We start from the raw sequence: 20,509 nt of genomic DNA on the forward strand, positions 1-20,509 counted from the left end.
ACGCAGAAGCATCAGGGAGACACAACCACTACGACAGGCCCGGAGAAACAAACGCGTCACGCTCTTCTCGGGCAAACTGCAGAAATTCCGCCGCGTCCTCCTCCATCACCACCCGCATCCCGAGGTAGTTCAAGTAGAGGCGCAGCCGCAGCATCTCCTCCTCGCAGCGGCGGGCGACAATACACTTCTCCTCCACCGCCTGTGCCAGCAAGTTCCGCATACGCACGGTGCTCGGCACGTCTTTCAACACACCACTGCCCTCAGAAAACATGACGCGCCCGCTCAGATCTTCGATCCACGGCGTGCTACACCCCACGCTTCGGACTATTTGGGCAAGACACGCCGCCTCCATCCAGAGGATACTTCTACGTTCTTCGTGTTCCAGCCGTACAGTAAGGACAATGCACTTACTGCGGAGCGTTGTGCAAAGCGCGTACGTGGAGCGGAGAGGAGGCACACTCAACACTGCAGAGTGTCTTGCCCTCAAACAATCCACTATATTTTTGCTCGAGATTAACTTGCTAATCGGGCTATTCATACCAACACCAAACACGACGTTGCTGACAGATACCTCGCCAACATCGACGAAAGATCTGTAGAGCAATGACGCATCGCCGCGAAAACTATCGTCGAATTCCGCATCATCACCGCTGAAGGAGACCGTCAGTTCGTCTTCGGAGACGAATTGCACTGGAAGTGGGGAGTGTCTCGAGGCGCTGCTGGAACTACTGTTAGAGACACCGTGGGACAATCTGACAAAAGGTATGCTTCTCTGCCGGCGCACCCTTGTCAACGGCATGGTATGCTGCGCGCGTAAGAGGTTCGACTGGCCAGAGGGATCGGGCACCATATCGGTCCGCGCGCTCACGAAGGGGTCCGTCCAGCGGTGCTGCGGTGCAACCACGGCGGCGCGTAACCCACCCAGCAGCATTTCCCACCGAGTAGTGTTTTCACTTTTGTCTTCAATGCTGATGGTATGGCTTCTTTTCGACGCGATCACACTACTACTTACCAGCGGTACATCCGAAAAGAGAATCTCCTCCAATACTGCATACCTCACATGCAGAGCAATGCACTCCAGCATGTACATGCGAGCAGCCAGTTCCACACGCCTGACCTCCTTCCGATCTAAAGAATCTGGCGTCACCTTCACCGAGTTGCTGCACCCAGCACCACTGCTGCGGTTTTTAGCGGAGCCCCGAAAAAAGTGCCACCGCCACGGACGCATCACATAGAGTGAGCTCAAAGTCTTCGTGCCCGATTTGGGTAAGGTGATCACAGCGCTGAGCGCCTCGTAGCCACTGAACAAGACATTGAGGTCCGTACCGATGAGATTATCGAAGAGGACCTCAATCGTATGCGAAACTGTGTCAAACCTAAGTGCTGGGCTGCTTACATAGTCCCTAACAAGGTTCCACCTCGCAAGCTTTTCATCCATGAGGTGGTACATCTCCACTGTGTGCTCCTGCCATATACCTACCCGAGACTCCATCTCAAGCGTGTAAAGATTGTACATTAACTCATTACGAGGATGACTGAACGAAATCGAACTCTTCTTGATTTGACTCAGAGCGTTTCCATTGTCCATATTCTCTGTTTTCTTTTGGATTTTGGGAAGAAGCCCTTTGGCCGATACTTCCTGCACAGGCTCCCCCAAGCGCACCAAGGGCTTTCGTGCTTCCTGCCCCACCAGTGACGATGGGCACCCCCGTCGCAGCAACAGCATATTCCGTGCATTGCCCTCCTGGCTTTCCCCCCGTTCTGGCGCTATGCTGCGGATGCCGCCATTTGTCTCAATGTACGGAAATGGACGATTCAGGACCGCGCCTCCTGGCGTTGGGGAGCCTCTCACTTTGTCCATCAACGGGGACACGACCTTCGTGGAGTCTGTGACGTACACATGCCGCGGCGGCGCCGCCCCATTGATCCGCAGCCCCGTCCAATCTTTTCGGCTTAGAGAGTCGTGCTGCGTGGGCGCCCTGTTTACCCTCGTATCAACCGGCATTTCGGTTGGCATGAGTGCAATTGTGAGGGACGTGCAGCAGCCGAATGCCGGAAGCACCAGATATCACAGCACGTGCCCCACACGCGCACACAAAACGAACAGCTGCGGAACAGGGAGGAATAGGGAGGGGGGGAGGGGGAAATGAAACACCACCAACCGTAGAATGATCCCCTTGTTACACTAACCTGTTTATTTATAGAGTTCAAAACAGCGAAACAGAGTGAAGAGACAGCCTCCGTTGTGTACTTCCCTTTTTCTTTTTATATATTCCCCTCCGCCTTCGTACGGCTGCAGACGTGATAGGGCCTTGGTCGAGTAAGACTAAGCTCTGCCGCGCTACAACGTCGAACAAGAAGAAGAAAGCCAAAGGGGAAAACAAATAAAAAGAGAGAGAGAGAGAGATATCGAATGACTGAGTGTGAAGCATGCACATATTTGAAGACACATTGGACGCACACGCAAGGCTTTTCCAGCTTTGTCTCCTCTTATTCGCCTTTGGCGTGCATGCGTGGCCGTGTTGCAAGCCGCAGCCGTTCGTGACCGTACCTTCTAGGGGCGGAGAGAAAGAGAGACAAGGATGTAAGAAAGAAGAGAAAGAAACAAAGACTAATGACGCCAAAGGATGAAAGACACACAAAAAAAAGGTGTGGGGAGGGGGGGGGGAGAGAGAGAGAACACGCAGTCGCCGCTACACCTTGTTCGTCCAGTCACCCATCCACTCACAGACGGGAGGACTGTCTTAAAAAACCACACCGCTCCGTCAACTCCCACACGGCCACTCGCGTAGTCTGGCAAGCAGCAGCACCCACTGCTCGCATCTTCGCCTCATGCAGCTTCGAATCCACTGCCGTCGAACTGCCTTCCTCAGAATCGAGGAGTGCCGCATAGGAGACTGCAGTCCACGGCGGTGACGTATGCATACCTGCGTCAACGGGCCTGTATTGCCGCTGCTGTGGCCCACCGTCAAGCGGAGGAGAAGATGGGAGCGTCCATCGCGTGCTGCCGTTGCTGAACCGCCGTCGTCGCGTCCGTCGCAATGCGTAAAACGATGATGATGAATCCATCATGTATTGATCGCGACGAGACAGTTCAACAACAGCCCGAACTAGCGGCGCATTGTACTTTGCGATGAAACAAAGAACAACTAGATCGTACAGCTCATGCAGGCAATTTTGCACAATGGATGCCAGCGGTGGTGTGAATGGGATACCGTGGATGGATGGGCGTGCGGTGATGCCGTCCGTGTCATACGGCTGCAGCGACCACAGCGCGACGTGAAGCTCCCCCGCAATCGCCTCGACCACGTCCGCCTTGAACTTTGTGGACCTCGCCGCCTTCGCCTCTGTGCTCCTCACAATGTCATCGAGGCGGAGCGCGGTGTAGACGGCATCCAGGTGCTGGTTGCTCTCCAGCACTGTGCGGAAGGCGTCGATGGCTGAGATGTTCGGCGGCGTGCGCCAGTCAACCTCTGGGAAGAGCAGCAGCAGCCGGTGGCAGATGGTGTGGCCCCAGTTGTGGTCGCCAATGCACTCCAACCGCTGGAAGCCGGCGTCACGCTGGAAGCCGTGGGAATCTGCCCCACCCCCACGCGGCGCTGCCAGGCCCAAGACCCCGAGCTGCGTTAATACGTGCAGCTTGTCGCGCAGCCGCGATGCCCGGAGGCCAACAACATGGCCCCAGAATGACTCTGTCGCCACACTGCAGGGAATCTTCGTACTGACGCCATGCTGATCCGACAGAACTTTATCACATTCATCCGAGACTTCAGGATGGGAGGTAAAGCTACGCCTCCTGCTACTGTCTTCACTGCAAGAACAGCCCCCACCACGCAGCGCTTGCTCAGATCGCCGGAGTTCGTCAAGAAAGAAACTGCGCGCTGCCTCCGGTGAGACGCCCACTGCGCCGCTGGCATGTTTCTTCGCTCTCTGCAAAAGCAGCCACATGATTGTCTCCAATGTCTGATGCAGCGGCAACCCGGCATGTGCCGACCCGCGCATCGTCACACCACCGCACAGCCGACACTCTTTGGCGTCGGACGAGGAAAAAAAGAACTCATCAAAGTCGCGTGCGGCGAATTGCGGGACGGGAATTCCATTGCGGTCCATGTCTCCGTGTGTGGCCCAGCCGCCACTGCTGTTGCTGCATGTCTTCTTCAACTGTGCTTCGGCCACTTGAGCGACTCTCTGCCGCACCACACGTGTGAGCCACAGCATCCGCGAAAACCGGCTCTGTAAATATAAGAGACAAGAGATGCCTACGCATGCATTTAAGAAAACATGAACGGCGCCTCGTGCGTCTGTTGTATTCCTGCTGAACTGATCCCACACACTCTTCTTCACTCCTTCTTTCACAGCGTCGCTCAGCTGTTGCTGTTTCTTCCCCTTCCAGGCCCCACAGCAATAACGAAGAGCACACACGCAGAAAAAAACAACAACAGAAAACATCTTTTTTTTTCCTTTCTCACGCACCGGAGACGCGCATGGAGTGCGCGTGGCATCCTATTGACACGTTTTCAACAGAATCACCACACCGGAAGTGATCACCGAACACAAAGTAAATGCAACCAAGAGAGTAGAACGATACAGAACAACGCCACACACACACACAGTGAACGGAGCACCTCATCCACGCATGCATTCGGTTTGCTCCCTTATAAAATATTCCTTTCTCCTCCTCCTCCTGGGATCAATATTCCTTGTCAGCTTTCCCTTCATGCGCAGATACCCTTACAGCCCCCCTCTCCTCTGCACATGTGCCAGCTCGCTGTTGCTGTTTGCTACCGATACTGTTGCTGTTGTGGATCAGCCACGCGGTCCATACCGATCACTTGTATTTTGTGTGGGTGAGTGTCCCACCGCCGCACTGGGCGCCCGTCGCCGCAACAGCAACTCCGCCGCGAGCCGCTCATAGTCCACCTCCTCCTGGCGTAGCTTCTGTCTGTATCGGAATACACTGACCTCCTTGTCGAGCAACTTCTGCTCCTCCTCTCGCTGCTCGGGATCAGCAGCGCGCCGCAACTCATCTGCTTCATTCTGCAAACAGGCCTTCTTCTCCTGCTCTCGCATCAGCTGCCTCTGCACCGCGCCTAGGCGTTCCTCCAGCGCTTTCTTCTGCGCGTGGAGCTCATCCACGGCGGTGGTGGTGGCACGCCACTCCTGCTCCACAACTCTCTGCCGCTCGTGGTTGTTCAGCCGCGAGTAGGCAACGCTAATCGTCTGCACAAAGTCCCGTGCGTAGGCGTGAAAGTCCTGAAAAGACATGATCGGCTCCCCGCGTTTATCCTTGGCGAAGAAGCGGTGTATATCCTCCACGACATCTGGAGGGAAGCGAATCTGGGAGGCATGAAAGATGCTCTGAAAATCTCGCACCGTCAAATATCCCCTCTGCGTCTGGTCACCGATGCCGAAGACAGCGTCCACCTGCTCCTGCACGACCCGCTCCCTGCTTCCAGCCACAGCGCTGTGCGCACGCTCTACTGTTGGCACAAGCGCGCCGCCACTCGGCAGTTCGCCGTGCCTCTCTATGCGTCGCTCCGGTGAGGTGGTGGCAGCGTTGCCCCTGCTAGTGCCGCTCTCGCCACCACGCAGTCCTCCTTCAGCTGCTGAAGAAGGCATCTGCCTAATCATGATCGGTGGCGACTGCGAGTCATTGTTTCCCATAGAGCGCCTCCTAATGCCGCGTTGAGACTCCGTGTCGGCTGCCGCCTCAGCAGCAGCATTTGGAGCCCGGAAGTACGGGCTTCTGCGCGGCGCTGGAACCTCGCGCTGTGCCGATATATCCGCCCTTGTGGGGTTTTTGCGAAACACGTACAACTGATCGTACGCACACAAGCTGTGCGTGTCGCGTAGATCCGACCACGACTGAGTGTCCTCCTCGTACCGCTGCAGGCGGCTTACAGTGAAAGGCTCGGAAGGGCGCGTTGCCTTCTCTGCCGCCACCTGCTTCATGGCGCTTTCCTCACCTTGTAGCACCTGCTCGAGCGTGCGCTGTAACTCCCCAATGGAGGTAGGCCGCTCATCGAGGGGGAGCTCCACGTTGATCTTCTCTCCACGGATGTCGGTGCACGCCAACAGGACGAAGACCATGCTTTGACGGAGGGCCTAGCCGCTGCTGCTGCTGCTGCGTTTCGTCCGACCACAAAAGTAATGCACGCGCGGCAGGAAGGGAAAAAACGGATTTAAAAACACGCACAGAGGAGGAAAGAAAGGGATGGGGGATGAGAGATAGAGAGAGAGAAAAGGGCGAGCCAAGAGAAACTGCCGCGCACCACACACGAGAATCGAGATATGCAGAGAGCTGCTGTTTTGTCGCCTTAGTCCCACAAGTATTGCCTTTTTTTTGTTTCTGGTCCCCTTTCTTTTCTTCTATGATTGTAGAGTCCTGAGAGTGCAAGATGTCTGTGCGGGGAGAAGAGAAAAAGAGAGAAATGACTCTGGGAGGAAGCGGCAAGAGCGGCGCCATCAGTGCGACCCTCCTTTTGTTTGTAGGCACGTGAAAAATATCACCAACAACGCAGCAGCGAGCATGTCGTTTGGTTTTTTTTTCTCATGCATAAATGTGAAGGCTTGTCCCCCTCGCACCTCCGCGGCAAGCATGCCGTGCGGCCGCTCGGGTATATGTGTGTGTGTGTGTCTCTGCCTGTGTGGATTGTGCGCCTAGCGGTTGGACACTTCCCACGTGTGGGCGCCTCGCCTGCTCCCCTCCCCTGCCGCCACACACACACACACACACACACACACCGACAGAGACACACATGGAATTCTAGTGGTGCAACGCTTCTCCTCTTCACATTTACGTCGGGGACGTTAATTACACCATTTTTTTTTCCTTTTTGTTGTTTGTTTGTTCTCCCCCCTCCCACTCTCTCTCTTTCTCGTTTTGCACAATTTTAATTGCGCGGAGAAAGGCTATATTTCCTCGATTCCGGTGCTGCCTGCCTCACAAAACACCCTGCACAGCTACACGCCCTTGGGATGCAGAAACACACAGGCACACACACACACACATACATACAAACGTTTTTTTTGTCTTGTTCTTCTCTTCTATGCTGGTGCTATGATGCGGACCAGACATCCTTCAAGTAGCGCTCCTCCTTGTCGAGCTTTGTAAGGTACGCGGTCGCCTCTTGCTCGCTCATAGACCCCTCTTGCTGAAGCGCCTCCAACAGAGCCTTCTCCACGTCCTTCGCCATGTGCTTGGCATCGCCGCAGAGGTACAGGTTCCCACCGTCACGGAGGATTTCCCACACCTCACGCGCACGTGCCTTGACACGGTGCTGCACGTAGACCTTCTCGGCCTGCTCGCGGCTGTAGGCAACGTCAAGCACCGTTAGCGTGCCCTTCTCCACGCACTCCGTCATGAAATCAGCGTAGATGTGATCCTCCTCCTTCTTCCTGCAGCCAAAGAAGAGTATCGCTTTCCCCAGATCATTGCCCTTCGCCTTCCACACATTGCGGCGGTGCAGAAAGCCGATGAGAGGCGCTACACCAGTGCCGGGCCCAATCATCACGATCGGACGCTCCTTTGCGCGGAGCGGGAGGTGAAACTTTGATTTACGCACAAATACAGGAATCTTCTGGCCGACCTGCGCGCTCTGCAGCATACCCGTGCAGAGGCCACCTTCCACAAGAGCCACCGTGATATTCAACTGCTTCGGGTGGGAGAGCAGATCGGATGAGATAGAGAAGTAACGTGGGGCGATGCGCGGCATCATTTCAAGGAAAAATTCTGGTGGAACTGACGCGGATTTAAACTTCCGAAGGAATCCATGCATGTTACGTAACTTTGCTGCAAGTTTTGTAAACTCCTTCACTGCCTCAGGCTCCACGCGCAGGAGCTTCAGAAGTGCCTCCTTCTCCATGGGGTCAGTGCAGCAGTGGGCAAAGGCGCGCAAAGTCGATTTCTTCGGTGGCCCAGCAAGGTCAATGTACCACGTGAGCGCCGTCCGTACCGTCACACGTGCTGGGAAAACATTTTTTCCTGTCTTCTTATCTTGCAACGAAAAGACGTGACAGGCCTCCTCGTTGCTTATTCCCAGCACCTGTAAATAGGCCTCCACCATCGCATCGGTGTTGCGCGGGAGGACACCAAGGTGATCGCCACCCTGGTACGAGATGATCGTGCCCTCGAGGCCGAACTCAATGCAGCGTGTGCCGCGCCCAACGCTGTTGCGCAGCAGCTCCGTGTTCGCCGTGACCGGCACCCACGCGGGCAGCCGCTGCGTCGGCTCCAGCACCGACGCAAGCTTCGGGAACGGGAGTGGCGCCTCCTCCGCGGCGTCCCACACCTTAAGTCGGCACTCCGGTTCCACCGGCTCCTCCGTGTGCTGCCGCAGCTCAATGCCAAGCACGCGGCCCACAGCCGGCCACAAATCGCGGTGCCACTCGTCGAACTCCTCTTCAATGTTCTGCCCGGCGTCGCCGCAGCCAAGGCCGTAGATGCGCTGCGCCCCCAACTCCGCCATGCGGCGGTCCACCACAACGCTCTCCTCGCAGAAGTAGCGGTACTGCCGGTCCCCGAGCCCGAAGACGGTGTACTTCACCTCCCGCAGTTCCTCGCCTGGCGAGCGCATGTCATCCACGAGCCAGTCGTGGAACGTCTTCATGGAGTCCGTCGGCTCACCCTCGCCATACGTCGCGCAGACAAGAATAACGAGCCGCTCGTACTCGAGATTGTGCGGCTCGTAGTTCTCCANCGCCATACGTCGCGCAGACAAGAATAACGAGCCGCTCGTACTCGAGATTGTGCGGCTCGTAGTTCTCCACGTCGTATATCTTGACGGGTACACCCAGACGTGTACCTTCACGCACGAGCGTCTTGGCGAACATCTCTGCAGTTCCTGTCTGGGAGGCGAAGAGAACGCTTACCTCCTTCCGGTCCTGCGACGCTGCTGCTGCTGCTGCTGAGGGCCCGGCACTCCTCGTCTGCGGTGCCACGTTTGAGTGGCCACCGCCGCCGAAGAGGCCCATGAGCCACGCCACGCCAACAGCGATGCTGACGGTGAACAGAAGGTACAGCAGCATGTTGGATTGCGCCAAGCACAAAGGATTTTACGACACACGAAAAAAAAAGAGGTATTGACTTACGTAATAGAGATCTAGTTGATATTGCTTGACTCGGGTACAACGAAATTAAAAAAAAATTGTTTCATTGATTAAAAGAGGGGGAAAAAAAAAAAGATGGCTCCGTGGAAGCAGTTGCCAACGCCGTCGCTGCAGCAGCAAAGCTGCAGTTGACAGCGGCATGTTGCGGAGTGTTTTGTTGAGTGTGGTTCCTCGGTGAGATGATGACGTCGTGTGAAATACACTTTGATTGAAAAAGGCGGGGAGATACAACTCAAAAAAAAAAGCAAGGGGAAGCAAGACAGATGCTCACCACTAAACTCAATGCACCTTCTCTCACAAACATATAACACAAAAATGTTTCACAACTCACCGTTTCGTTTCACTTCATTGCGTGCCGTCGGGAGCATTAGTGGCGACGGGGACAGCGTCATGCGGCCTCGCAAGGATGCGTACAGGACGTGGCTGGTTCCTTCCGCTAAAGCCCCGCTTCTTGTGGTCCATCCGCTCGCGGTGGCGTCCCTCCCCTTGCTGTTGGCCTCCATCAGCTCTAGTTGTGGCATGGTCTGACGCTGGAAGCGGCTTCCCTTCGTCGCACGGATCGACATGGATTCTCCCTCGGGCGGAAGTGTTATTGCCTCCGTCAGCAGCCGTATCCGTTGCTGTTGTCACCGCAACGGCCTGCCGAACCTCGACTCCGCTCCGCTTCTTTTCACGCCTAACCTTCTGCTTTTGCTTTTGCCTTTGCTTCCACAACTNTGCCGAACCTCGACTCCGCTCCGCTTCTTTTCACGCCTAACCTTCTGCTTTTGCTTTTGCCTTTGCTTCCACAACTGCTTCTGCTCCTCTCGCGGATCGCCCTCGTCCTCATGTCGCTTTTGTTCCTGCTCCTCCTTCTGGTCTTCTTTCTGGGATCTTCGCTCACGCGCACGCTGCCGCCGCTGCTGCTGCTGATACCTCCTCTTCTGCTTTTCCGCCGCGCTCCGGTTGCCCGCCTCCCCACACACTTCACCATCGGCCTGAGAGGGCCCTTTCGGCCTGCGAGGAGCATTTTCAGTCGTCGTCTCCGCCCTGTGTTCGGCTTCGTCGTGCGCCTTCAACCCCTCCACACGGTTCTTCTGCCACCGCTCCACCTTGAGTTCCCGCCTTGACTTGTGGTGCGACTTCTTCGCTTTCACTTCCGCCCCGGCCTTACCTTTTGCACCAACTGACCCAACCCCCTCACCATCTTTCTCTGCTTTGTGCCTTCGTGTCTTGTGCACCGTCCTCTGCTTGACCTTCGTANCGCTCTTCTGCCGGGGCTGTACCCCCCTTAGCAGCGCCCTCTCTCCGTTTAAGCAGCACCTTCCGCTCTGTTTTCTTGGCATCCTTCGTTTTTTCCTTCTTCTTCCTCCGCTCATCCCATCTGTTGAGAAGCTGCCGCACGAGGAGAGACACCGGAGCGGGCTCCGTCTCCACCTCCGCGGTGTCCCTCGCCTGCGGCGGCGATGCGTCGATATGGTCGAGTCCTGCGCAGAAGCGTTTGTAGTCCTCGTCATCCTCGATGGTGCCGGGGCGACACCCCCACGCCGCACTGCCGCGTTTGACGTTGGTGGAGCTAAGATACACCGGTGACCGCTCCACTGAAGAAACTTTTGCAGCAGCCGCATCATCATCACCCTCACTGAAGACGGCATGACCGTCGAAAATGCCCATCACCGCCTGAATGACTTGTTCGCTTGTTGCGGTATCACTGCCGTGCTGCACAGACTGCACCGCAACGACCGCCGTGGCTGGAACAAGTGGGCACCTATCATGAGGCGGATATCCACGAAGAACCGAGACGTCCACGATGCCGTCAACCACGGTAGCTCCGCACCGATCGCGTACAACATCCATCAAAGCCTCTGCGGTGATGTCGTGCGGGAGGTGGCGAATGAGGAGGCGCACAGAGTGCTGGCTGGTCTTCAGTATTGCCATAAGTGTGTGGCCCTACAACAACAGCAGCAGCAGCAGCAGTGGAAGGTATAGGCAAAAGAGTGGTGCGATGGCAACAAAGCGGTGAACACAGAACCGCACGCCCGTGCAGTAGTCCTTGCCCCCCGACTCCCTCCTTTTCTCGATTTCTGGATCTCTGGATCTACTTTAAATCCTCCACCACATTAAAAGAACGGGAAGGATTGATAGAAAAAGACTGAAACGACGCGCCCAGAAGCACACACATTCCACAATTATACACACACACACACACAGAGAGAGAGAGAGAGAGAGCCAGAGTTACGGTGCAAAACGCATACCACCAATTTCATCACCCACCACAAACAAACCCTCCGCGTCTGTGCCAGGTAAATCAGCAAGAGCATCCATTTCCTCGTACCGCTGTGAATACGCCGCAATGTGAGGAGGTGCCACGGCACTTCGTGAAGAAGTAGTAGGTGGTGATGCCATTCCACTGACACTCTGGCCAAGTATAGTGATACCACGTGCCCTTCTATCCTCTTCTGCCACGGTGTGGAAACATGATTCCACGTTGTTGTCAACAGTGCTGCCAGCACTCACCGTTGCCGTTGCACACCCCTTGAGAGATGGCGATGCACCACCCTGATCCGGCTCGCATAAAAGGGGCAGTAACTCCGCAGGGTACAACCACCCATCGCGCTCCACTACTTCTGGTTGTTTTTCCTTCGGCACGGAAGGACAACGGCGACGTTTTTTCAACGGTGACTCCCTCCAATGGCTGCTGCTTTTGCTGTCGTCTTCATCCTCGGAACATAAACTGCTCTCGCTTGTTGTTAGTTCGCTGCTACCTGCGCGTAGCGAAGGCCAGCTCGAGAGTGTAGAGGACGTTGAACTGGTTGTCGCATCATCGTTCTCACTGTCGGAAAGAACTACGACACCGGCAGTAGGACCCTTCTCAGGCAAAGACTCTTCATCATCCAACAGCAACTTGAATCCGACAGGGGCTGGCAGTGACGGTGGTGCTGAGCGGCTCACCGTTGTTGACGTTACCGCAGAAGGCCCTGACTCAACTTCTGCACGGGCACGCTTTCGGCTTGCCACACCTCTTCTTCCCATCGTTTCCGTAGCAACGGAAGGAAGCGGAGCTGAAGAAGAAAGCGATGATAGTACATCCTTTATTTTTCCCCAGATCACGTGAGCGGTTTTACCTGTGAATGTCTTGCCGTTGTAATGCAGCCGACGGCGGCCCTTCACGGTGGACCAACTGTGTGCGTANAGAGTGAGCGGTTTTACCTGTGAATGTCTTGCCGTTGTAATGCAGCCGACGGCGGCCCTTCACGGTGGACCAACTGTGTGCGTATGGCTGTCCGTCTGACCGCAACTGAAAGCTATCCATTGCCGCCTCTCCACGGCGTGCCCCTCTCCTCGTGCCGGTAGTGCGCCTACTTCCAACACGCCCCCTGCCCTTAGTGCGCCGGTTACCAGTACGACTCCCACTGATCGTGCGTCTGTTGGTAGCCTCGCCCGCACGCTGGGGAGCCGGATGCCCTCTCGTTGCACGGCCATATGCGCGTCCTCCTCCCCCTCCTCTGCCTCTTGCAGAAGCACTACTGAGTGGCGGGGGGATCNGATGCCCTCTCGTTGCACGGCCATATGCGCGTCCTCCTCCCCCTCCTCTGCCTCTTGCAGAAGCACTACTGAGTGGCGGGTGCATCTCTGCAGTGCTGTTGCTACTGATCCCAAGCGCCTGCCATGATACAGCTGGAAGGGTGCCCGTTTTCCCTTTAGACGCACGACCAGGCCGCCCTTCAGTATGCGTCGCAGTAAACGGCAGAACACCACCAACTTTCTGCAACTCACTCACTCTAACAATGGCACCGCCGTACCGCCGCGGCACAGCAGCACCACTCCCATGCGCGTCCTCTACCACTCCACGCGTTGAATTCGCGGCCAGAGGAGGCGGTCCCTGCGCGACACACGGCGACCTCTCAGCACTCACAACTCTAGAACCGGTATTCGTCGCAGGCGTGTCCTCCTGGCGCAGTACCACACGAAACTTACTCGACGGTTTCACAACGGACGGCGCCGACATTGCCAGCCACTACGCAGTGCAGCCCCCAAAGCGTGAGTGTACCGCAGAAAGAACAAAGAAAAAAAAACAAGACTACTGGTGAGTTGCGGAGAGAGCACAGAGATAGCCACCACTCACCACCCAGTAAAGCGCAGTACATCACCCCCTCGACTCAGAGAAGTGAATGCAGCACGGCCAACCCCCCCCCCNGCACACGCGCCCCCCCCCCCCCCCCCCCAAAAAAAAAAGGCGAAACAAAACCACCTCTTACCACACAAGACCGAGGGAATCATTGCACAGTTCCCCTCCTCCAGATTCTCCTCAGCTCCGCGGCCGCCCCCAATCAAGCAGCTGGCCGTCGTGAAGCTGCCACTCCCTGTCGCCACCACCGCAGCAAGGCCACTTGGAAATTCGCATGAGACCGACATGCAGAAACGTAACACCAGAAACCGTGCACGCCATCCGTACCACAGCAGGCTAAGGTTAACAACATCACTGGTACTCACTCTCCATCTCCCTCTTTACGACTTTTCCTCGTCGCTACTGGACCTAAGAAACCAAAGAGAACAAGAACAAGAAGCAACCGCAAAAGAAAAAAAAAGGAAGGATGAATCATAACGAACAGCTTCTGTAGTCAGGCAGCCCATCTCTGTCCCAACATGACAACGGACAGGCATAACTTAACAAAACAAAATATACGTGCACATCAATAGTTATGACTACTCCTCAACTCATTTCGTATCGTGTTTCTCTAAAATTCCCGACGCTGCCACAACCACGCCATTCTGCGCTAGGTGTAAACCGAAGCGATCATGGTGAATCACATCAGGCAGGAAACAAAGACATAGTATTCCGAAGCAGCTTGGGATGCACAAGCAAGAGAAAACGTCGCGCGCACAATGCAAAAAGTAGCATTTGAGTGAGTCCTTGTCAAATACAATAATTTTCCTTGTTTTTGTTGTTTTCATATTCTTTTCAATAGAAAAAACCGTGATAAAACACATCCATGCTGGTAGGCATGTGTGTGTGTACGTGCACTCCCTAGAGATCGTCCATCGGCTCCGGGTGCTCTTCCGCACCGGCGCCACCGTCGCCGCCACCGGCCTGGTACGCCTTCTGGATGATGGGGTTCGTCACGCTCTGCAGCTTCTCGCGCGCCTCGTCGTACTCCTCCTTCTCCGCGTTGGGGTTCTCGTCAAGGAATTGAATTGCCTCCTTCACGGCGGCCTCCACCGCGCTCTTGTCGTCCGCGCTCAGCTTGCTGCCAAGCTTCTCCTTATCGTTCACCTGGTTGCGCAGCGAGTAGGCGATGCTCTCCAGGGAGTTGCGCGCGTCAACGCGCTCGCGCAGCTTGCGGTCTTCATCCTCAAACTCCGCGGCCTCACGCACCATGCGCTCGATCTCCTCCTCGCTCAACCGGCCCTTGTCGTTCGTGATGGTGATCTCCTCCTTCTTGCCCGACGACTTGTCCACTGCGCTCACCTGCAGGATGCTGTTCTCGTCCACGTCGAATGCCACCTCAATCTGCGGCACGCCGCGCGCCGCTGGCGGGATGCCGGACAGCTCGAACTTGCCAAGCAGGCGGTTGTCCTTTGTCATCTGCCGCTCGCCCTCGAAGACCTGAATCAGCACGCCCGGCTGGTTGTCCTGGTACGTGGAGAAGACTTGGCTCTTCTTGGTTGGGATCTGCGTGTTGCGCTCAATCAGCTTCGTCATGACGCCGCCCACCGTCTCGATGCCGAGTGACAGCGGGATGACGTCCACCAGCACCACGCGACCGCCCACTTCGCTCTCGCCGGTCAGCACCGCCGCCTGAACCGCGGCGCCGTACGCCACCGCCTCGTCGGGGTTGATGCCGCGGTTCGGCTCCTTGCCGCCGAAGAAGTCGCGGATCAGCTGCTGCACCTTCGGCACACGCGTGGAGCCGCCAACCAGCACAATCTCGTCAATGTCGCTCTTCTTCAGCTTCGCATCCTCCAACACGCGCTGCACAGGCACCAGCGTCCCCTTGAAGAGATCAATGTTCAGCTCCTCGAACTTCGCGCGCGTGATCTTCTCGCTGAAGTCGAAGCCCTCCGTCAGGCTGTCCACCTCCACGCGCGCCTCAGGGTGCGACGACAACTGCCGCTTCGCCGCTTCACACGACTTGCGCAGCCGCGCCAGAGCCTTCTGGTCCTTGGACACATCCACGTTCTTCTTCTTCTTCAGCATGTCCACGAAGTAGCGCATCATGTTGTTGTCGAAATCCTCACCGCCAAGGTGCGTGTCACCGTTCGTTGCCACAACCTCAAAGAAGCCCTCGTCAATTGTCAGAAGCGACACATCGAAGGTACCACCACCGAGGTCGAACACAAGAATGTTCTTCTCGCCGGCCTTGTTCAGCCCGTACGCGATGGCGGCGGCCGTCGGCTCGTTGATGATACGCACGACATTCAACCCCGCAATCGTACCAGCGTCTTTGGTCGACTGCCGCTGTGCGTCGTTGAAGTACGCGGGCACCGTCACAACGGCATTCTTCACCTTCTCACCAAGGTAGGTCTCCGCAATCTCCTTCATCTTCTGCAGCACCATCGCGCTCACCTCCTCCGGCGTGAACTGCTTCTTCTTGCCGCCAACCTCCACCTGCACCTTCGGCTTTCCGTCCTTGTCAGAGATCACCTCGTACGACAGAAGCTTCTTGTCCTTCTGCACCGTGGCATCGCTGTACTTCCGACCAATAAGGCGCTTGATCGCGTAGATGGTGTTTTGCGGGTTCTGCGGCAGCTGGTTCTTGGCGCCGTCGCCGATGAGGCGCTCCGTTTCAGTGAATGCCACCACGGACGGCGTGATACGGTTGCCCATCTCGTTCGGGATAACATGAACATCACCCTTCTGCCACACGCCGACAACTGAGTACGTCGTGCCAAGATCGATGCCGACGCACGGAGCCTCCACCTTCCCGGTGCCGTCCGGGGCGGCCAGCGCCACCGCCACCGCCGTAGCGAGAACTAACAGCACTGCCGCCAGCGGCCGCGCCATTCTTAACCTCAGCTGGATTGTGTGAATGTACGTTTACGCTTTTTTTTCCTTATATCTGGGTGCCACACGTGAAGAGAAGAAAGACAAAGGGAGACTCATAGGAAAATCCATTCACATTGAAACAAAAGATAAAAACAAAACAAAAAGAACAAACGATGAGCACACTCTTGTTCGTCGCGCCGGTGACGTACATAACACGATCAATGATCGCTCTGTAATACATAGTGCAAAAAAGGGAATGCATAATCGCTTTTTTTTTCCTTCTTTGGTTGCTGTCCATTCTCTTAGAGGAGAGAGGAACGAGTCTCATTCCCTGTAAAGTGATCACAACCCCCCCCCCCCCNCCCCCCCCCCCCACACTACCACTCCCGCTTGATGAGGGAACTCTTTAATGGCAATGTCATTCCGTGCGGCGGTGCCTCATCCTCCGTGTAGTGGCGTCCGGTACGCAGCTGGTAGTGTGTTGTGCTCTCGTATAGTGGGGCCATGCGCAGGTACGTGTTGTCCACCGCCTTGGGTGCCGCCCACGGCTCAGTGACGGTACCATTGTACTCTGATCCACCCGTCGGGGGAATGCGCTCCGTGTGGTTGCCTGGATGAAGAATGCGACGCTCAGGGTTCGCAGTATCAAGCGGAAGTCCCTCACGGATAAGTTCCTCCGCTGAATACGGTACCTTGCTGCCGTTAAAATCCGAGACAGCGTCACCATGTGTGTCGTTGAGCGCTGGGGAATAGGAAGCAGACTGACCGTTAGAACCACCGCTGCCCCCAGTAGCATACATTGCACCATCTGCAACGGCTGCATGTGCAGCACTGCCGCCCTGCATATTGCCGCTATCACCACTAGCATTCCCCGCGCCACCTGCGCCTTGCGCCGCACTGGCCATGGCCCCGTTGCGGCCACTGTAGTCTCCGCTTTCGGCAATTCCAGCGGCGCCCTCTCCGTGTGCGTATTTTCCCCCTGTGCCCTGCTGCATGCCATGCGGCCCTCTGTTGGCGGTGCTGTAGCGCGACTTGCCGAACAAGTCGGGCATGTCGGGCCGCTTCGGATTGCCAAAGGGGTCAATGGTGTCGGATGGTTTCATGGAGGTGCATGCGCTCCGGGAGCGGAACGTGCCACCCGGCACAGGGTTGAGCCAGTAGGCGCCACCGTGGTTAATGAAAACATCACGCTCTGCAGCACTGGTTTGCGAGGCTGGAACAAAAGCCATGGCGCTGCTCCCACTACAACAGAAGAAGGCGTATGGAAGACAAGAGGAGAAGCAACGGAATATCTGAACAACTGAATGAAAGGAAAGAGCGCGAGTACACTGAACGGCACACTGAAACTCACTACACCAGCAATGAATCAATAAAGGCACCTCACACAGAGAGGCGCATACACCAGTTGTGCTCCCAACAGCTTCTCACCAAAAAGAAAACCATCACCTGCCACTAATTGCCCAGTCACTGCTTCTTCTTTGGGCCTTTCTTTTGCCGCTGCGCAGCTAACTCTTCTCTTCGGCGATCCAATCGCGCCTTTGCATCATCCGAACCGATATGCTTCCGCTGACGTCGCACTTCAGCTGCATCTGCAGTTGCCTGACGCTGCGAGGCATTCTTTGCAGCATCGCCACACCCATGCACCTCTGGAAGGAGATGTGATGTGCACATCCGCTTGCCACAGTACTCACAAGCCGGCAACACCATATACGTCTGGTTTGAGCATCCTTTAAAGCCGCAGGTGGTACTCATTTTTTTTTTTCGTTCCTGCGGGCCTACAACACACGCTATACTCCCAACAATAAAAAGGGTTTTGCTATCAGGAACAAGGGATAAAACAAAAAGGGTAATAGCGGCACAGATAGGATCACTCCACTCAATTGCTCTGTTTGACAAACCGCGACCATCACAATGATCGATTCACGGTTCATTCCTGAATCATTCAGCTTCACTACGCGGCACGAGTACTTCCGTAAGACAAGGACCATCCACATCGTTGCATGAGTTATGCAAGTGTGATCTCTTTTTTTCGTAACCAATACAATCACACCGCTAGTTATTACTCGGCACCGCAGAGAGCCCCATATCTATTAGCCTGGTTGTTCATCAGCAGCGCAATGATAAGACCGTAAAGGCCCAGGGCCTCTGAGAAAATCAGCATGAGTACCATCGCCACAAACACCTGGTCCTGTTTGCCGTACGCCCGCACTGCAGTATCACCAACGACGCCAATGGAGAGACCTGCTGCCAAAGCGGCAAGTCCCGCCGCCAGCCCCGCGCCGAGGTGCATATTCCCCGCGAAGGTCGAGTAGGTGTACGGCTCGGTCTTGATGTTGTTGTTGATGATGACCGCCACAATGAGACCGTATATACCGAGGATGCCCGCCATGACGACTGGGACGATGCCGCGCATAATCTTTTCCGGTGCCGACAGGCCCAGATGCGCCACACCAACACCAGCCTTGGCGGCGCCGTACGCAGATCCAAGATTTGCAAAAACGAGTGCAACAGTTGCACCGAGCGCGCCAAAGAAACCTGCACTCTGCGGATACATTCGCATCAAGCACGCCTCGCGCTTGGTTGCCGCAAGCACACCAAGAGCGGAAAGGGCGCAGACGCTGACAACAACGCAAAGCGTACGTAACAAAGAGAAACTCATTGCCTTAAACCTTATCGCAGAGCGAGAATACAACCTACAGAAAGACTATGAAGAAGAGGCACCCACTGACCTCATCACAGGCACACCAAGAGGGATTCACAATGCCTCCCCAAGAACACTTCAACAAACTCTGGGTCAGCAAGCACCCCCTTTCCAACGAAAAACAAAGCATGACCCACAAGATACAACAGATCCGGCGCGGCGCCGCCACACACCACCACCACCACCACCACCACCAAACAACTACCACCCGCCAGCCCTCTCTCTAACTCACAAATTACCTCCCAGAAAACAAGGACATTACGAAAACCCCAATCAACGAAAAAACAAAATGATGTGGGAGTCCCACATTACTCTTCACGTCAAAAATAAAGAACACAAAATAATAAAGGTTTAAACCTCGATGGAAAGCGTCATATTGCGTGGAAGTATCCACCAAATCCATGCTCTGTCTTAACTGGTACAATATATATGGCTATTTCAAGTGAGAACTCCATCACTGAATCATTCGACACAAAACAAAATGGCAGACTGTCTTCTTTATCATATATAGTCAACTGAACAGAAGCCGGCATCCAAGTATTCGTATCTGCACACACGGGGAAAGAGTGCAGCTGAGAACCCCGCCTGATAAACCCCGCCCATCAACCTATCATGAATTCCCACAGCCTTTACAGAAGACAAACTTCATATGACTACAGCCATGGCTACAGCCATTTTTGAGCAGAACGAGTGGCCCAAAACAACAAACAGAAACGCACCAAATCATGTCGGCACCAGACACACCACTGGTGCCGTGACCCTTGGGGACCGTGAAGTGGGAGCACACGCTTCCCTTCAACGGTTCCACAACAACGCTGGTCGTCACAGGTTTTACGGAGAGACGATCGGTGTGAAGTTTTACCGCTGCGGGGATAGTTTGTTCCACAAGGAGCTTTCTCTTCTCATCTGTCAGTATGTTTTCGGATTCACAAACCAGCGTACCACCCATGAAGTCCGGACGCACATCTCCTACTCTTGTGCAGTACTTGGCCGGATTGTTCATGTCCTCCGTGGACACATTGATGCGGATCGGCGCCCAAGTCTTCTCCCCACCGGAAAGGGTGTACGCCTGCCATCCGCTCTGGTCCTTGTGCGGCACCTCACGCACAACTGCAAGCGGCTGTGCGCCGTCCTTCCTCCTTATCTCGTCGAACATGCATTGGCGCGACTCGGCGGCGAGGCACCCGCTGGCACACCAGAGCAGCAGGGTGGCGTGCAGCAGATAGCGCATCATCATATAATTATTGGTGCTGGCTTGTGGCCTTCGCTTCTTGGCTTGCTGTGCCGCAACGGAGAGAGCGAGTGGAGACAAACAAGGCAGAGAGAGCACAGTGGACGGCGGTGCAAAGAGACCGTGTGTGTGGATTACGCACAGCTCCACGGAGACGGCGGCGCATCCCACCAACCACGACGTCCCCCGCTGTCAGCGACACGCCGGCCGCCCGGCCCCAAACGCCACGGAGGGCCCCCGCTCACTTACAGCAGCGCACTGCGCCGCACCACACCACCCGCCCACAACGCCACACCAACACACGCACGGGCACACATCAGCCCACCGCCAGGGCAGGGACCATTCTCCCTTACCTACACGGAAGAAAGCAACAAAAACAGGCAGACAGAAAACTAACAAACAACAGACACCGTCACCCACGCAGCAACAACTTCACTGCTCCACAGTCCTGCATACAAACTCAGCGCTCAATTCCAAAAAAAGGAAGTCATTTCCATGAAGC

General features: G+C 55.7%; 13 protein-coding genes across 13 annotated transcripts; all 13 read right to left on the reverse strand.

The window, feature by feature from the left end:
* Window positions 1–28: 28 nt before the first annotated feature.
* On the reverse strand, window positions 29–2,017 carry DQ04_01201050 (hypothetical protein; the record flags this gene model as incomplete). Its single annotated transcript, XM_009310368.1, has 1 exon — window positions 29–2,017. The coding sequence occupies one exon, from the start codon at window positions 2,015–2,017 to the stop codon at window positions 29–31; it is 1,989 nt and encodes a 662-aa protein (XP_009308643.1).
* Window positions 2,018–2,724: 707 nt separating this feature from the next.
* DQ04_01201060 (RNA editing complex protein) lies at window positions 2,725–4,218 on the reverse strand (the record flags this gene model as incomplete). The annotated part of the gene is made up of 1 exon (XM_009310369.1): window positions 2,725–4,218. One exon carries the CDS (start codon window positions 4,216–4,218, stop codon window positions 2,725–2,727), a length of 1,494 nt encoding a protein of 497 aa, XP_009308644.1.
* A 588-nt stretch (window positions 4,219–4,806) lies between these two features.
* DQ04_01201070 (calmodulin-like protein containing EF hand) lies at window positions 4,807–6,090 on the reverse strand (the record flags this gene model as incomplete). The annotated part of the gene is made up of 1 exon (XM_009310370.1): window positions 4,807–6,090. One exon carries the CDS (start codon window positions 6,088–6,090, stop codon window positions 4,807–4,809), a length of 1,284 nt encoding a protein of 427 aa, XP_009308645.1.
* Window positions 6,091–7,058: 968 nt separating this feature from the next.
* On the reverse strand, window positions 7,059–8,705 carry DQ04_01201080 (putative p450 reductase; the record flags this gene model as incomplete). The annotated part of the gene is made up of 1 exon (XM_009310371.1): window positions 7,059–8,705. The coding sequence occupies one exon, from the start codon at window positions 8,703–8,705 to the stop codon at window positions 7,059–7,061; it is 1,647 nt and encodes a 548-aa protein (XP_009308646.1).
* Window positions 8,706–9,428: 723 nt separating this feature from the next.
* Window positions 9,429–9,674, reverse strand: DQ04_01201090 (hypothetical protein; the record flags this gene model as incomplete). The annotated part of the gene is made up of 1 exon (XM_009310372.1): window positions 9,429–9,674. One exon carries the CDS (start codon window positions 9,672–9,674, stop codon window positions 9,429–9,431), a length of 246 nt encoding a protein of 81 aa, XP_009308647.1.
* Window positions 9,675–10,287: 613 nt separating this feature from the next.
* Window positions 10,288–11,025, reverse strand: DQ04_01201100 (hypothetical protein; the record flags this gene model as incomplete). Its single annotated transcript, XM_009310373.1, has 1 exon — window positions 10,288–11,025. One exon carries the CDS (start codon window positions 11,023–11,025, stop codon window positions 10,288–10,290), a length of 738 nt encoding a protein of 245 aa, XP_009308648.1.
* A 297-nt stretch (window positions 11,026–11,322) lies between these two features.
* DQ04_01201110 (hypothetical protein) lies at window positions 11,323–12,120 on the reverse strand (the record flags this gene model as incomplete). The annotated part of the gene is made up of 1 exon (XM_009310374.1): window positions 11,323–12,120. One exon carries the CDS (start codon window positions 12,118–12,120, stop codon window positions 11,323–11,325), a length of 798 nt encoding a protein of 265 aa, XP_009308649.1.
* An 88-nt stretch (window positions 12,121–12,208) lies between these two features.
* DQ04_01201120 (hypothetical protein) lies at window positions 12,209–13,096 on the reverse strand (the record flags this gene model as incomplete). Its single annotated transcript, XM_009310375.1, has 1 exon — window positions 12,209–13,096. One exon carries the CDS (start codon window positions 13,094–13,096, stop codon window positions 12,209–12,211), a length of 888 nt encoding a protein of 295 aa, XP_009308650.1.
* A 1,020-nt stretch (window positions 13,097–14,116) lies between these two features.
* On the reverse strand, window positions 14,117–16,093 carry DQ04_01201130 (putative glucose-regulated protein 78; the record flags this gene model as incomplete). The annotated part of the gene is made up of 1 exon (XM_009310376.1): window positions 14,117–16,093. One exon carries the CDS (start codon window positions 16,091–16,093, stop codon window positions 14,117–14,119), a length of 1,977 nt encoding a protein of 658 aa, XP_009308651.1.
* A 359-nt stretch (window positions 16,094–16,452) lies between these two features.
* On the reverse strand, window positions 16,453–17,304 carry DQ04_01201140 (hypothetical protein; the record flags this gene model as incomplete). Its single annotated transcript, XM_009310377.1, has 1 exon — window positions 16,453–17,304. The coding sequence occupies one exon, from the start codon at window positions 17,302–17,304 to the stop codon at window positions 16,453–16,455; it is 852 nt and encodes a 283-aa protein (XP_009308652.1).
* Window positions 17,305–17,539: 235 nt separating this feature from the next.
* On the reverse strand, window positions 17,540–17,782 carry DQ04_01201150 (hypothetical protein; the record flags this gene model as incomplete). Its single annotated transcript, XM_009310378.1, has 1 exon — window positions 17,540–17,782. The coding sequence occupies one exon, from the start codon at window positions 17,780–17,782 to the stop codon at window positions 17,540–17,542; it is 243 nt and encodes an 80-aa protein (XP_009308653.1).
* A 352-nt stretch (window positions 17,783–18,134) lies between these two features.
* DQ04_01201160 (vacuolar type H+ ATPase subunit) lies at window positions 18,135–18,734 on the reverse strand (the record flags this gene model as incomplete). The annotated part of the gene is made up of 1 exon (XM_009310379.1): window positions 18,135–18,734. The coding sequence occupies one exon, from the start codon at window positions 18,732–18,734 to the stop codon at window positions 18,135–18,137; it is 600 nt and encodes a 199-aa protein (XP_009308654.1).
* Window positions 18,735–19,386: 652 nt separating this feature from the next.
* On the reverse strand, window positions 19,387–20,013 carry DQ04_01201170 (surface protease GP63; the record flags this gene model as incomplete). The annotated part of the gene is made up of 1 exon (XM_009310380.1): window positions 19,387–20,013. One exon carries the CDS (start codon window positions 20,011–20,013, stop codon window positions 19,387–19,389), a length of 627 nt encoding a protein of 208 aa, XP_009308655.1.
* Between the last annotated feature and the right edge of the window lie 496 nt (window positions 20,014–20,509).

This window comes from Trypanosoma grayi, assembly GCF_000691245.1.
Source record: "Trypanosoma grayi strain ANR4 Tgr_120_V1, whole genome shotgun sequence".
Taxonomy (NCBI): Eukaryota; Euglenozoa; class Kinetoplastea; order Trypanosomatida; family Trypanosomatidae; genus Trypanosoma; species Trypanosoma grayi.